The sequence below is a fragment of the Zonotrichia leucophrys genome, chromosome 12, assembly GCF_028769735.1.
Source record: "Zonotrichia leucophrys gambelii isolate GWCS_2022_RI chromosome 12, RI_Zleu_2.0, whole genome shotgun sequence".
Lineage (NCBI taxonomy): Eukaryota > Metazoa > Chordata > Aves > Passeriformes > Passerellidae > Zonotrichia > Zonotrichia leucophrys.
Genome location: NC_088182.1, coordinates 17,962,444 through 17,979,479, shown reverse-complemented (window position 1 = coordinate 17,979,479; position 17,036 = coordinate 17,962,444). Strand labels below are relative to the sequence as shown.

The window sequence follows — 17,036 nt, the reverse complement described above, 5'->3', positions numbered from 1 at the left end:
CGAAGGCATGAGATGACCTAACTTGTCACAAAATGAGAAATGAAATGAGTGTTTGTCAGATTACACTGCCTGATAATTGAAAGAGAGTAACAATCTGTGTAAACAGAGACCAGAGCTCAACTGCTGCCTCACAACTGGTTTGCTGCTCCAGCTGAATGTCATCTGTGAAGCTGAAACATCCCCTGAGCCTCTCCTTTAGCCATGGCCTTCAAACAAACACCTGGACTCCAACATGAGAAGGGGTTTTCATGATTCTGTGAAGGCCACTCCAAGATTGGATTGTTTCTTTGGTGGGTTACGTCGAAAGGAGAGAACTTTGTTCCATTAAAGTGTGACAGCTCAGCTTGTTTGTGTGAATGAATGCCATCCAATTTATCCTCAGAAAAGAGGGGAGAAGAAAAATGTGAAGAAAATTTGTCCTTAAATTTGTCCTTAAATTGTGCAACCAAACCCTCTTCCAACTGCTCCTTTCTTTAAATGAAAATATTGAACACAAGTTAGCAGCAAAACCCCTCTGGCAGGCTCACCTGGTGTCTCATCCTCCTCCTCCCAGCCACAACCAACTGATAAAAAGAATTTGGATAAATCCAGAAAGTCTAAAATACTCTTTCCATAGAGTGTGACAAGGGAGGCACCATCTCAGAGACTCCTCCAACACCCTTTCATCTCACTGGTGCTTATCAACTTTGAAACAAAAGCAGGAAAGAACATAAGGATTTGGCTCACATGTATGCCTTGTAGTTACTGCCTATTTTTTGGATCCTGATGTCATATTTGGAGTCTATGAAGGGCTCAGTGGTGGCGTAGGTCTGAGTGAGTGCTACCACGCTGGCTATGTCCTGAAAATCGTAGTGGTTGTCTACCTTGATCTGGAGCCATCAAGCCACAAGAACACAGCACAGACAAGAGAAGAAAAGAGTAATTAGGAATAAAATGTGGAACTCGGTTGCAAATTCATGAGAAGCATGGTTTTGACAGCATTAAAAAAATCTGTTATTTAATCTGATTTCTAGGTTCTGTAACATTCCTGCTTTAATACATCTATTTTTCTAGGCAAAATATTACCTGCTCATTTGGAGAAAGCAATTTGCAGGCACTGAATTTGATTTTGGGTTGGGGTTTTTGTTTTGGTTATTTAGTTTGTTTGTTTTTGTTGGGTTTTTTTGTTTGTTTTTTGGTTGGGTTTTTTTTTATGTTAGTCAATTATAGATCTTCAAGCCTCAAAATTATTTTTTTTTAGGTGCGACATGCAATTCCAATGGATGCAGATTCTTGCTGGTTCTGTAAATTGCTCTGGTAACTGAATACACGTGGAGCCCACCAGGAATTTTGACATCATCCCATCAGCTTTTCCCATGAGGGAAAGGCTGAAGGGTCCTGATATCCTGGGGAGGGCAGGAGCACAGGGAGCAGATTTTATTCTCATTTTTCCATTATTCTCATTTTCCCATGATTCTCATTTTCCCCTCTGCTCTGAAGGAGCTGGGCTTTCCAGGGGTGGGATTTCCAGGGCTTTCCAGGGTGGGATTTCTCAGGTGTGGAACACTCTGCTGAGGTGTGAGTGACACTGAACCACCAGCTTTACACCTTGAAGGAACAGGGGCATGGACAGGTGGGGAATGCTGATCTAGGGGAGAGGAGAAGCAGATTTTGGAGGGCAGGGGGAGGACAGAGACATCACGTCTGGACAGGGAGGACAGTCCCTGTGGGGATTAGAGCTGGGCAAGCAGGAGTGAAAGGGGCAGAAGAGGGAAGCGGGGCTCTGATCCAAAGGGCATTTCAGAGTGGTGAGGAGCAGGCAGGCTCAGCATTGCCCATGGTGTCCAACACGAGGAGTTGGCAGCTCTTCGCAAGCCCAGCACACCCTGGCTGCTTCTCCTTCTCCTGGGACTGGAGAACCTGAGGGCCACGGCTGGGAGGTGGCACAATAAAGGGAATTTGGTGGAGATAAAAGCCTGAGGGATAAGTATTTGCCCCCAGCTCTCAGATGGAGAAACATACAGAGTAATTTGCCATCTGAGAGCCAAAAACCAGACATGAGGCCTGGTTTCAACTTGATTTTCTGAAGAAGGCCTGTGTGGGTTTTAAGTGGGACCTGTGGAAATGCTGCTGCCTGCAGTGCCCTCAGGGAGGGCTGGGCTGCCGGGGGAACCTTCCTCTGCTCTCTGATTGAATTCAGTCCTGGAGGGTTTGAAATATTTCATAGCTAAAAGGAAAAATCATTTCTAGACATTCAATACGAGGAACATTTCTGGGCATTATTTCCCCTTTTCTCTAAATGAGAGGTTAATATCCAAAGTACAGCATAAACATTCTAACACTTAACATATGCAACCCACAGAAAGTGCAGTTTAATTAGTGGTTCACTCTGCCCTCAATTAAATTGCCTGCTGGACTTGCAATGATTTACTAAATATGAAACAAAGCAAAACAATCATAGGCAAAAAATAATATACAGTACAAGTTGTAATTAAATCAGTTTTCTGTCTCTAAATAGTGGCAAATATTTTGCTCATGGAGCTTTGGAGATTCAGGATGATAAATGTAAATATTCTCTGATTAACTGATTTAAAATCTAACCACTTCTAGCACTGAATTGTTTTCAGTGGGTGAAGTTACCCTGCAAGGACTAGAAGTTGGCACTGATAGCAGTGAAAATGGGATTTAAATGCTCTCCCACTGGCCCTGCACTGTGAGATAAGTGACACCAAAACATCTGTACTCACCACTGAAATGCAATTACTTTGGAGAAAGAAAGCAGCAGTTATACAGAGGTATGAAACAATCACAGACAGCACATCAAGATAGGAAATCAACGTTCAGTACCAAGCTGAAACCAACAAAGAACCAAGGCAAAACCTTCCCACACTCCCAGCTCCAAAAAGTTGGATTGTGCAACAGACCTTGACTCTTGAAGAGTTTCAGTGCAGACAATACATTAATAAACAAGGTTTTGCTTGCAGAAAGCATCTCAGCACAGTTCAAAGCACATCCCACACGGGGCAACTCTCAAACTGCAAAGGCCAAGTTGTAAAAGTACTTTGGGCACATTTAATTTTCCTAGAGAGAGATGCTTTCTTAGCATGGACAGGCAGAGATTTGCAAGGGGAGGATCCAAGACATAAATAAAGGTAAAATCTCAGGGGAGGAAGGAGCATGCACAGGTAAGGGAACACCCCCAGGCTCCCAACATGCAACAAATAGCATCTGCACCTTTCCCATGCCTGAGTGAGCATGTCCAATCTTCACAACAACAGGAAAGGTTGGCATTGTGAGCTGGGGGAACAAAACAGGAGCATTAGAGAAGAGAGAGACCAGGAGATTAAACAGCATCATCAATTGAAGCACGGTCATAATGTGGCCAAAGCTGTTCTGGCCATGTGGAGCCTCAAACTGCTCATCCTCTGTGTGCTGGTGACTCGCTGGGTGTATTTTCTGAGCACAGTGTTATTCCCAATACAGCCAATTGGTGTTCTTAACTTTTCTTAATCTTAACGTTTTTTCTATGTCCTTTAACTTCACTTTTTAAACTGAATTTCTGCTGTTTCCTATTTTAAGCTTAAGGTTGGCATTGTGAGCTGGGGGAAACAAAACAGGAGCATTAGAGAAGAGAGGAACCATGAGATTAAACAGCATCATCGAGGGAGATTATAGAAGCATGGTCATAAATGTGGCCAAAGCTGTTCTGGCCACGTGGAGCCTCAAACTGCTCATCCTCTGTGTGCTGGTGACTCGCTGGGTGTATTTTCTGAGCACAGTGTTATTCCCAATACAGCCAATTGGTGTTCTTAACTTTTCTTAATCTTAACATTTTTTCTATGTCTTTTAAATTCTCTTTTTAAACTGAATTTCTGCTGTTTCCTGTTTTAAGCTTCGCTTCTGTGTTTTCTGACCACAAACTCACACTCTCCAAGGTTATAATCAGCAATGATGCCATATTAACCACCTTTCCCCCTTCATTTCCACTATTTAGCAGGGCTGTAAATACATTTTCTGGCCACTCATGAAAGCAGTGATGTCTAATTCACAAAAACTTGCTTTAAAGGCAGCTCCTAGCTTGTGCTACAGAACAATTTCTGTTTTCTGAGTTTTCTAGGGAAGGCTCCAGCTTCTGCCCAGGATGCAGGGAATAATTTGGAATAATCCAACCACTGAGTAGGAAATCAAATATACAGAAGCATGTGAAAACACTTTATCCACTGAAATGGGAATGCTTCTGACCCTCAAAAAGTGCTGTGAATGACCACTTCTACTTCCATCATTCACTTTGAAAAAGTTTGAGATCTCCCAGTCATGGCCATGGTTGGCACTGCTTTTTTCCACTTAAAATTTGCATCTATTGAACCTCTGTCACTCAAGCACAAACCTCATTTCACAGAAGAGGTTTATAACTAGGGATAAAAAGCTGAACACCTTCAACATGTAATTAAACTGGGCAGCAGCAGGACAGTGTTACAGGCTCCAAACCCTCCCTTTAGTGCCTCCTTCCAGCACAGTAAATACAGCCAGAGGCAAGGATGATGCTCTGGAACATAAACTAAGAATTGCTGGAGGTTTTATGAGACACTGACTGGTTTCAGAATGACCAGAAGCACTTGCATTACACAGTAAAGGTCACCCCTACAGCAATTTGGGAATGAAATTCTTGCTAAACTGCAGCAACCAAAGTTCCTGCTTAGTCAACATCCAGTCACTGCTGTATCACTTTCAGATTTTAAACCAGGCTCTTCTGTTTTTTTCAATTCTTGAGGGTAGGAGGGGAACAAAGCATAGCCAGAGTGGAGATTCATCAGGGCAGCAGCACATTTCTGTGTCTGAGCTGCAAACCACTGCAGAGGGGTTTGTCATGGAAATGCTGCAGCCCTCTGAGCACAGCAGTGAAGATGGAGCTCCTGTAATTAGCAGGGCCACGGATCTTCCTGTGATCCCAAAGCTCTGGAATCCTCTGTGGCCCACAGCAGCCAAACACAACTCACATTAAAAGAAAAAAAAATAAAAAATAAAATGAAAATAAAGAAAGAAAATGAAAAGAAAAAAGTTCTTCCCGTGATCCCAAAGCTCTGGAATCCTCTGGGGCCCACAGCAGCCACCACAACTCACATTAAAAAAAAAATAAAACAAAAGAAAAATTAAAAAAAAAAAAAAGGAAAAGAAAACAAAGTGCTTTCTCCCTCAGAAAAGTGCACTAACATCATTTTCTCTGGACCCTGATCCTGACATTCTGCGTGCTCCATCACATCCCAGCACAGACTGAGGGAACAGGCTCTGGATGCTGCAGCTCAAAATTCAAAGAGGAAAAAACCAGGCAGTCAAAATTCAGTAATCCCAGCATTTCTCTCATTTGTAACTGTCCCTGGGACAGGTTCATATAGTTCAGCAGTTGTTATTTTGGGATTTTGAGCATCTTTTCCTTTATTGCTGCTCTGATTTTATTTATCCCAGTTTTCCCTCTGCCATGGTGCAGCACCTCACTGCCACCAACTCATTGTCATGGGACTGTTCTGCCAAGGAAACCAGAAATTTCCCATGGAAATGAAAGGAAACTTGACCTGAATCCTCCCATCCCATTCCCAATCTGCTCTTTTTCAGGCACTCCCCAGACTATTTTTGCATTTGGTGAACATTATATATGATAAAAGTGTGACAGTGAAAATTTACCAGCTCCATGGATTTCCCTTTAATTTGCATTATAATTACTGATAATTATAATTTATATTATAATTACTGCTACAAAATCTGTTTGCTTTGAAAAGTGTTACTGAGGGGAAAACACCATTTTGCAAAAATATTGCGGATTCTTGACAGCTTTCTTAAAATCAGGAAAGTAAAAATTCTATTGAACCTCTATCACCCAAGCACAAACCCCATTTCACAGAAGAGGTTTATAACTAGGAATAAAAAGTCCTAAACATTCTAAAAATCCTACATTCTAAAAATTCAGACATTTAATTCTGCCAATTAAAAACTGAGGAGAAAATCCCAAAGAGCAACCAGAGAAATTGAGAAATCTGCCAAGTTCATAAATGTGAGAGATGGAAGGGTCTGCACTGCATGAGCCCTTCCACACACATATCATCTACACAAAATACAGCAGAATAAAAAATAGGATTAGCAGGAGTTCTAACTTAAAGAGCAAGGCAATAAACTACCATTATTAATTAGACAGAAACCAGAATATTTGGCAAAGGTGGAATAAAATTTTCAAAATGTATAGTCATATATGAATATGATTGGACTGGTAATAAATATTGGTAGCAACTGGAAAAACTCCTGGCTCCTTGAGGAACACATATGCAAACAGCTGAGGAACACACTGACATTGGCCAACCCAATGCCATTAATCAAAATAACAACTGCAAAAATTCAAATTTTCTCCAGGGAGGATAAATGGCACTGCTAGTTGAACATGAAAATCTAAAAAGTCAGTTCATTTCATTATTCCCTTATTGATGTCACAACAGCAAGGATAATTATTATTAATTATGGTTTCTTAGCTTTTCATCTGCATCAACTTTTAAAATTTAAGAATTTTTTTGTACTATGAGCTTAAAAGGCAAATAATTTATTGTATCAATCTTCAGGATCTGGCCGCTTAATGATTTCATAACTGTGCTTAGCTTGTTTTTAGTGTAGAAAGGAATATTCTAGTTTGATAAAATCCCACAATACCTCCAATATCACCCTGGCTAATCTGGGGTGCAGGTAATTCAGTGACCCAGTAGGTGGCTACAGAATTAACCAGCACAGCTCCCATCTGGATTGGTGTTTGCATTTTTCCACATGGAATGGAAATCCTTACCCTCCCCTACTGCAGAAATTTTCTGGAGTTTCTAAGTCTGGTTAATGGAGTGTCATCCTGCAATTATAACTCTATTAATTTAAAATAAAACCCTCAAATTTCAGCTTCGTACACTATGGTGCTCAATGGTTCATAAGTTCTACTGCAATTTAAATATTTTTGAACAATTTCAATACAAGCTGGGTTTTTTTCTCCCCAAGAGATATAATTTGAATTCTTCTAACCTTTACTTTGAATTCTTTTAACTGAGACATAGTGTGAAATATAATCAAAGGCTTCTATAAAAATAGAACCAGGCAAAGATTATCTGCAAAAATAAAAAAGAGTCAAAAAACCCCTCTGGCTGGCAACAATACAGACAACAGAGGTTTCTGAAGGTGGTGTTCACCCTGCTTTCATGTCATCGGGGTTGAGCTGACTAGAAAAGCCACAACAGGAAAAAAAGAAAAAAAGAGGGGGCGGAGAAGCAGTGACAAAAAAACCCCAGATGTTGCATAAACATGACTTACCTCAAGTTCAGTGTTTAAATATTTATCTTTCCAATAATCCCCAAGCAAAGTTCATTTAACCACTCTAGTTCCATGTAATTTATTTGTGGAATATGCATCAGCCTAAATCTAATTTTGCTCTGCTTACTTTGGAGGAAGGAAATTAAAAGTGAAATAATGAAGGTGGCCTTTTATTCATTTTCCTTTTTTTTTTTTTTTTCCCTCTTTCCCAGAACCAGGCAGGAAGAGCCCTAAATCAATAAACAAGCAGCAGATGTACTTTCTCTGCTCTGTTTGGTTTGCAGAAAACACAATTTCCAGATCAAGTGGGGGCTCAGCCAGGCAGGAGCTCCGTCAGCAGCAGGGCCAGCCCGGCCCTGGCCCCTCAGCACAAAACCCCACACGCTGCTGGCCTCAACAAAAACAGGCACAATTTTGGGGATGTGGAGCCACATTTTCCCCTTGGCTGCTAAAAGTGGGTGTAAAACTCTCTGTGCAAGGAGTGAGGTTTAATTTAATACCAGAAACTGAATTCAGAATATCAGAATTTCAGGATAACCCAGAGCTGAGGAACACCCGGGGCTGGGGAGAAACCAGGATTGGGGATAACCCAGGACTGAGGAAAATTTGGGATTTCAGGATAACCCAGGGCTGGGGATAACCTAGGATTTCAGGAAAACCCAGGATTCTACGATAACCCAGGATTATTAATTATTTAATACCCCTGAGCCAAGGGGGAGGCTGAGGTGATTTGTGTTATCTTTTTAGCCAGGGCAGTGAGGAAATAATAGTTCAAGGGGATAAAAAGAGTAGAGCTTAAATTTATCATTGGGAGAGGAAATTGTGCCTGATCTGTGAGGCCTTGACCCAAAACTGAAGGTTGGAGTGGTTTGTGAGCTAAGTGCAACACAGGTCCCAGGGACACCAGTGGGGATGGGTGCAGAAATGGAAGTTTTGAGATGCCACCATCACCTGGAGAGGCTGGAGCTGCACAGAGCAGCCCCCTGAAATCAGCCAGGGCTGGAGAGGATCCTGGGTTATGGGGTGACTCCACCAGACCACCAGGACATCCCCCTAAAACACCTTTGTCCCCACAACTGGTGTGTGCTAAAAATCACAGTGATCTAAATGAACACAGAGGGATCTGATGGCAGAAACTCTGCTATTAAAAATCCCAGTGATCTAAATGAACACAGAGTGATCTGATGGCAGAAACTCTGCTATTAAAAATCCCTGATTTTTATCTCTGATAAAAATCCCAGTGATCTAAATGAACACAGAGTGATCTGATGGCAGAAAGTCTGCTATTAAAAATCCCAGTGATCTAAATGAACACAGAATGATCTAATGGCAGAAAGCCTGCTGTTAAAAATCCCTGATTTTAATCTCAGGTAAAAATCTCAATGATCTAAGTGAACACAGAGGGATCTGATGCCAGAAACTCTGCTATTAAAAATCCCAGTGATCTAAATGAACACAGAGTGATCTGATGGCAGAAAGTCTGCTATTAAAAATCCCAGTGATCTAAATGAACACAGAGGGATCTGATGGCAGAAACTCTGCTATTAAAAATCCCAGTGATCTAAATGAACACAGAGGGATCTGATGGCAGAAAGCCTGCTGTTAAAATCCCTGATTTTTATCTCTGATAAAAATCCCAGTGATCTAAATGAACACTGAATGATGTAATGGCAGAAAGCCTGCTGTTAAAAACCCCTGATTTTAATCTCAGGTAAAAATCCCAGTGATCTAAATGAACACTGAATGATGTAATGGCAGAAAGCCTGCTGTTAAAAACCCCTAATTTTTATCTCTGATAAAAATCCCAGTGATCTAAATGAACACTGAATGATGTAATGGCAGAAAGCCTGCTGTTAAAAACCCCTGATTTTAATCTCAGGAAAAAATCCCAGTGATCTAAATGAACACAGAGGGATCTGATGGCAGAAATTCTGCTATTAAAAATCCCAGTGATCTAAATAAACACAGAGTGATCTAATGGCAGAAACTCTGCTATTAAAAATCCCAGTGATCTAAATGAACACAGAGGGATCTGATGGCAGAAATTCTGCTGGATTCAAACCTGCACAGCACGAAAACAGAAATTGTCATTAGGAGGGAAAACACAAAGTGTAATTGCAGTGAATCAATGAGAGCAGCTCCCACAGATCCCTGGAAGAAACTCTGAAGACAAAAACTCTGCAGAAACAAATTCTGTTTTGATTCTGGCGTGTCAGCGTTTAATTCATCCTTCCACCAAGTGTTTGGAAATCTGCTGCCTCAAAAGTCAAGTTACACTTTGCCACCTTATAAAACAATTACCCAAATTGCTGTGCCTATAAACTGTAAGGATTTTTTCTGTAGTATTTCAGAGATGACAGGTCTAAATTCCCTCTTGTTTGAAGCAGGCTGTAGCTCATACAGAGGCACTGGAATTTAAAATCCATAAAAACTCACCTATTTTGCTATTCTGAATTTTCAACAGGATTGTACAGGTGAGGTACAGGATGTGTAGTGTGACTTCATCAGGGAAAATAAAAGAAGATTTTAGAGGTAATTGCAATGTCAAAGGAGAACCAGGGAGGAAAGAACAGAGTCAAAGCATTGAGAAGGCAACAGATAAATTCTGGGTTGTTGGAATATGAATTGCAAAGAACCCTCAGAACCTTGGGCCTATAAGCCAAAGCTTAGAATTAAACACAAAATTTGATCTGAGACCTTGGAAAAGGCTCCCAATCTTGAGTGCTGTAAGCAAGAATGTAGATTTATAGTTTAAATCAGACATGTTAAGCGAAGTAAAAGAAAGTTTGGAGTTTTAGAGTTCAAAATATAGAAAAAATAAAAGCAGCTACATAGGTAAACAAGGGCTTTAGAATGCAGCACTGTAGGTTTGTGTGTCATTACATGATTGGCTAAGAAAGCTCACACTGTAGCATGAGTCTGTAAAATGAAATATTTGAAGATTAGGTCAAAAACATTAAGATCCTTGTTAGTAATGTTTATATATGCATGTATAATATATATAAATTAATAACTCCTCAAAGTTATAATAATATAAATAATTATATAATATAATAATAATATATAATATATATATATATATATATATTATATAAAATATATATAACAATAACTCCTTTAAAAGTCTTGTCACTAAGGGTCTTGTGCCCTTCTAAAGCATGCTGTAATGATGTGAACAATACTCACCCTTCCTACCTATGTAGAAGATAAGAAAAATAAACCAAATCATTGAAACAATTCACAGGGCCCATCTCAAATTCCTTCCAAAATTCCCCCCAAGTGAATTATCACAATGAGTGTGGAAAACCCTTCTCACTACCATTCTCAAATAAGATTCATTTGCCACAATGAAGAGAAAATCAGATTGATATGGATAAAAAGTGCACTCTGTGCTCTGGGAGAGGCTAAAGCACAGAGCAGGCAGCCCAAGCAGGAGACTCTGAGAGGGCTCAAAGTGTCTGACAGCTGGAGGGACAATGAGGTGGCTGTGGCATGGCCATGGCAGTGAAAAACCCTCCCAAAATCCGTGTGGACAATCCCCCTGCAGCAGAGTTCAGTGCTCCTGACCCAGCTCCCAGAGCACCAGAGCAATGCTGTGAGCAGCACCAGGATGGACAGACTGACAGCTGTCTGTCTGTGCTGCCTCCCTGGAAACATGGGCTGGGTGGGCAGGCAGCAAGGGCAGGAGGAAATCCAGCACAGCCAGCACAGGGGATCCTGCAGCCCTGGGTTATCACAGAATCCTGGGTTTTCCTGAAATCCTGGGTTATCCCCAGCCCTGGGTTATCTTGAAATCCTGGGTTATCCTGCAGCCCTGGGTTAGCCCAGAATCCTGGGTTAGCCCAGAATCCTGGGTTATCCTGAAATCCTGGGTTTTCCTTAGCCTTGGGTTATCCTGAAATCCTGGGTCATGCCCTGCCCTGACTCATCGTGAGCTCTGCGTTATCCCCAGCCCTGGGTGTTCCTCAGCCCTGGGTTATCCTGAAATCCTGAGTTTTCCTCAGTTCTGGGTTATCCCCAGCCCTGCCTTATCCTGAAATCCCGAGTTTTTCTCAGTTCTGGGTTATTCCCAGCCTTGCTTTATCCGCAGCCCTGGGTTATCCTCAGCCCTGGGTTATCCTGAAATCCTGAGTTTTCCTCAGTTCTGGGTTATCCCCAGCCCTGCCTTATCCTGAAATCCCGAGTTTTTCTCAGTTCTGGGTTATTCCCAACCTTGCTTTATCCTCAGCCCTGGGTTATCCTGAAATCCTGAGTTTTCCTCAGTTCTAGGTTGTCCACAGCCCTGGGTTATCCTCAGCTCTGGGTGTTCCTCAGCCCTGGGTTATCCTGAAATCCAGCTCTGGGTTTTCCTAACCCTGGTTGATCCCCAGCCCTGGGTTATCCTGAAATCCTGGGTCATCCCCAGCCCTGGGTTATCCTGAGCTCTGGTTTGTCCCCAGCCCTGGTTTGTCCCCAGCCCTGGGTGTTCCTCAGCTCCGGGTTATCCTGATTTCCCGAGTTTTTCTCAGTTCTGGGTTATTCCCAATCCTGGTTCTCCCCACCCCGGGGTTATCCTGCAGCCAGAGGCTGAGGGCACAGCAGGGATGGGCAGTGGGAAGGGCAGGAAGCCCCCGGGGCACAGCTTCCCCAGCAGCTCTCAGGGTGATGCCCTCATTCATTCCCCCATCGCCTGTCACCTCCAGAGGGCAAAATATCCCAAATTCTGGGGTCCAGGGGAATCACCCAACAGCAGGAACCCAGGGGATTCAGTGCAGGACTCTCGTTAGAAGACAATCAATGATGGTAATTAATGCCCTCACTGCTGTTGGTGGGCACTAATAATTAGAAAAATAAACAAAAAAACCCCATGCATTCTACACGTTCAATTGAAAGGATTTAATTCTCTTCTATATCTAGAAAGTAGTCAGCAACTAATCTGCAGCTTGTCATAAAACAATTTTTAAATTTTGTTCTGAGCACGATGTTCTGCTATTGATTATGTAATTAATTTGATTGTACTAGGTAGAAAAGTCTTTAGGACACCCAGAACACAGCTGGACATGCTGTTCTGGACAAAATGTGACTTAGGGACTAGTAGAGTGTTTGCCCAACATATTTCTTTATAATTTGAATTTTGTTAATTGAATTTGATCAAATTGGTCTATTTAGATCATCCATAACTGCAGCCCTGTGATGGAAACCAATCAATGGCTCCCAATTAACTCCTCCATCACTTCCCAGTCCGAGGTTTGGGAATTGCAGTCCCAGAGGGGCTGAGCCAGCCCCTGGCAGCCCGGCCCAGGGATTTTCCTGCCTCCTGCAGCTGGAACTCCCCTGCAAGCTTCCAGCCCTCCTCATCCCTCCCCTCACATGAAAAAACCTCACTTCTCCTCGGTAAGAACAGAGATGTTAACAGGTCTAAATTATTTTCAGGTGTTAGTCCTGGGCTGGGATCCAAACTTATGATTTGAGGCCAAAACTTTAGACTGGAAAAGTAAAAAATCCAAGTGTGGCTGTGTGAAATCAGGACATTTTGTACAGGATTCCTGGCTCAGTGTTTGGTGTGGATCTAAAGGCTAAAAACTAGACCCAATTCTAATAATTCTGAATATTTGTGTTTTTTTTTTTCTAACAGACAGAGTTTGTCTTGAGGGGGATGGGAATTAAAAAGAAAAATAATCTGAGCACTAATATTTGTATAACTGTTCAGAAATGAAATAAATCTGCTGCTGTAAAACATGTACACTTCTCTCTAAAGGTAACAAGCTGCTTTGGGCACACCTAAACCTCAGCCCGAACAAAATACATTTTCATGAGCCTGGATTGGAATGGTTCAGGTCATGTAAATGGATTTTCAATTCCTAGGCTCGATTTGGGTTGTGACAAAGCACAGAGCTGTTCAAGCAGCCCTGTCCTGCATGCCAATCCAGAGATGTTCTGTATTGCTCTCTAATCAAACCTGGGGTTGCTTCCGCATGGAACATTTTTCTTCATAAAAAGAGGGTGCCCACGGGTTACACACACCCAGATTGCCACAGCAACCAAAGCTCTGAAGGTGAAAAGGGTTTCTGAACCCTGCATTTATTCCACTGAATTCCACTTCCAACAGCAGCCAGGAAATACAGGCACAGAGCAGGATTTGTATTAACAAGGAATGCAGGGAAAGGATTGTGCCTCCAAAACCACCGGGATACTTTTCCTTGCTGTTCTAAATTAAACCTGCCATGAAATAACTTTGTTTTAAAACGCCTTTTATTGCGGCTTTGATCTGTAATTGGTTGTTCCCCGTACCCAGCGATGCTGGAGGCTCACAAGCAGAGCATTGAGAGGTTTCCTGTCCATGAATGAAGTTCTGTCCCGCCTGCGAACGGGGACGGCAGCTCAGCAAAGCGCAGGGCAAGGAAGAGCGGGAGCTCAAAACAGGACAGCTCTGTTCACTCGCCCAAAATAAGATCGCAGGGCTGCCTTTTAAATCCAAACTGGACGCAAACTCACTCGGAGGAGATAAAACCCTCCGAAAATCAGCTTCAGACCCGCGTAAAAGCCGGTTTTGTGCGAGCTTTTTGCCCATTCCCATTTCCACTTTCCGAGCTTCTTTGGGACGATGTCACCAATAAATGAGCTTTGAAGCGCGGGAAGGCGGAGCCGGGGCCGGGCGCCGGGGCCATAAATAAGAGAGTCCCATGTCCGGGTGATTTGGAGGCGGCGAGCACCGGCAGCGCTCGGAGCGAGCAGCGTTTGGTGTGCCGGGCATCCGGAGCGTCCCAGCGCATCGCAGCGCATCCCAGCGCATCCCAGCGCACCCCAGCGCATCCCAGCGCGGCTGAGCGTTTCCCGTGAGCGGAGCATGAGGCGAGCGGGCAGCGGGAGCCCCGGGAGCAGCCCCGGGAGCAGCGCCGGGGCCCGGGGGGCAGCGCTGGCGCTGGCGCTGTGCGCGCTGTGCGCGCTGCCCGCGCCCGTGTCCGCCTGTAGCTGCGCGCCCGCGCACCCGCAGCAGCTGCTCTGCGATGCCGCGCTCGGTGAGTCCGCGCCCGCGGAGCCTCCGCGGGGCTCGCTGCGGCCAGGGCGTGGGGAAAGGGCTGGGGAGAGCGGTGCTGCGTTGCCCCGAGCGCAGGGGAATTCGTGCCGGGGTTTGCTCTGCTTCCCGCGCACTGCCAGGAGGGTTTGTGGTTGTAAATTTCTGGGATTGCTGGGTTGGAAAGTGGCTTTTTATTTATTTTTATAAATAATAAAAAAGTTTTATATATATATATATTTTTATATATATATATATATATAAAGCATATAAATATATGCTTTTATATATTTTATGTCTATTTATATTTATATAAAATATATAAACCCATGTATATATATGGTTTTATATCTTTTATATCTGTTTTATATCTGTATCTATATATCTATGTTTCTATATATATCTATATATCTGTATATCATCTATATATCTATACATCGATATATCTGTATATATCTATTTATCTTTATACCTACATATCTATCTATAAATCTAGATTTCTATATAGATATCTATCTATAAATCTATACATCTATCTATGTCTATGTCTATGTCTATGTCTATGTCTATGTCTATCTATATCATCTATATCTATATCTATATCTATATCTATATCTATATCTATATCTATATCTATATCTATCTATCTATATCTATATCTATATTTTTGTCATCTGTATCTCTATATATCTATATCTATCTACCATTTCATATTATAAATATTATATATAATTATATTTCTATATTCTACTCATATTTATTCATATTCTACTCTTCATATTCTCATATTCTACTCATATTCTATTCATATTAGATATGAATGTATTTTTATCCTTCCTATATATTTTATATAATTTATGTATTATCTTCTATTTTGTGTATTTTATATCTATTGTATATAACAGGTACTTCTATGCTTTACATGGGTTATATATTTTATATATAACATCTGTTTTATATATTTGTAGATTAGGTCCTGACTTAGAAAATACCTGAGCTTTCAAATATCGACTGCTATATATAGCAGTGTCTGCTAGGTATGAAATATTCTGTCCAAATATGCCTGCAATGTGTAAACTGCTCATATAGATATTTTTATAGCACTTTAGAAAAAAAACCAAAACAAAACAAAAACCCCATAAAAAACCAAAGGACCTCAAAATATAAGTCCCCAGTGCTAACTTGTTGAAACTTTTGAGCTTTGTTCTGCTGTTCTATACTTTCTTGAATTTATTCTTGGGGTTTTCTGTCATTTTCTGGAGCAGGAGGCTGATGGGCCCTTTATTTTGTGCAGATAAAGTGGCTGCAGCAGCTCTGTGTGAGCGTAACTCTCCAGCTTTGGGACAATTGTGCCTCATGACAGCCAGGCAGCACCACGGTTGTCAAACAACTCATAGAAAGGGCCTAAAGATCCCAAAATTAGGCAGCAGGGGGATGAGAAAATGTGACATTTTGAGAAAATGTGACATTTTGCAGCCTTTTGATTTCATTAGCTCAGGCTTAGGCTGGTTAGCTTCCATGGGGTGTGAACAGTAAATGTAGAACATGAGTTTCCAAAGTGCCACAGAATTAGCATCTCTATGGGGCAGGCAATACCTTCTGCATACTGATTCATTGCTTTTATGCCCTGACAGAAAATCTTTGTGGCCATGACAAACTCTGAGCTCTGTTTGTGGCCATCAGTTAAATTGGTTTTTAATCTGCCCGTGTTCAGCAATCCCTCTCGTGGAGCTGCCTCCACCAGGCATTGCACACTTGGGGGTGTTTAAGGAGGGAAAGGAAATAAAAGTTGTGCAACAACTACATATGTGTGCACTGAACTGTGCACGAGAAAGTGAAAGCTTTCCAACAGACTTCATGTAAAAATTTTCCAAAATTAACAATTTTACAGTATAGAGGAAACTCAAAATATTCATTATGGGCCACCTTAATGAATATTTTCATTCATAGAGAAGCCATTCTGATGATACAAATTAATACTTACTCATTTCTTAGATGTGTTTTACAGATAGGAACTATATCATGCTACTTTTAGCTTTTCTACTATATCATGCTACTTTTTATTTAAATACTGATGATAGTTTTATGTCACAATGTTTGGACTTGTTGCTCAAGCTCTCACTCCTATAAATATTCCTATCCAAGTAAACTTCCTCTTTTGGCTGAGGAATGTTTATGTCAAGGATCCCTTTGTTCACTATTTATACTTTTAAAATACCATTTCTGTATATCACAAAGTGGGAAATGAAGGGAATTCTTCATCCCAATAAGAGCACACATATTTTTATGTATACATTTGCATGTACACACACACACACACAAAACCTGCTTTGGGCATTCATGGCTGAATTCCTGGACGATCTTTAGCCACAACATTTTGAATAGCAGAGTGAACCCCGTTGGAAGGAGCTGGAGTGGAGCTGCCTGTGCTGTGTGGGAGGAAGCTCCAGGGAGCAGCTTGGCACAGCAGCTCCCCCGGGCCGCTGCCAGCAGCCTTTGTGCCCGGGAGAGGAGCTGTGCCCGGCAGGAAGGGGCACCCCGGGCTGCAGCCCTGCCAGGCACTGCTCATCCCCTGGGAACTGGGGCTGTGTGTGCCCCCACAGCTGCCTGGGGACACACCTGTGGCATTGGGGACACACCTGTGGCCCTGAGGACACACCTGTGGCATTGGGGACAGACCTGTAGCACTGGGGACAGACCTGTAGCCTCAGGGACACACCTGTGGCACTGGGGA

At 42.2% G+C, this 17,036-nt stretch overlaps 2 protein-coding genes across 2 annotated transcripts in view; one reads left to right on the top strand and one right to left on the bottom strand.

The window, feature by feature from the left end:
* SYN2 (synapsin II) overlaps positions 1–17,036 on the bottom strand; it is a 191,060-nt gene that overhangs the window by 38,526 nt on the left and 135,498 nt on the right. Inside the window, exons 6-7 of the mRNA XM_064724417.1 lie at positions 3,214–3,276; positions 727–869 (exon numbers count right to left, since the gene is read on the bottom strand). Coding sequence (XP_064580487.1) covers positions 727–869; positions 3,214–3,276 — 206 coding nt within the window. The remainder of the gene's footprint in view (positions 1–726; positions 870–3,213; positions 3,277–17,036) is intronic.
* TIMP4 (TIMP metallopeptidase inhibitor 4) overlaps positions 13,923–17,036 on the top strand; it is a 31,659-nt gene continuing 28,545 nt past the window's right edge. Inside the window, exon 1 of the mRNA XM_064724151.1 lies at positions 13,923–14,306. Within this exon, the coding sequence (XP_064580221.1) occupies positions 14,135–14,306 (172 nt within the window). The 5' untranslated portion in view covers positions 13,923–14,134. The remainder of the gene's footprint in view (positions 14,307–17,036) is intronic.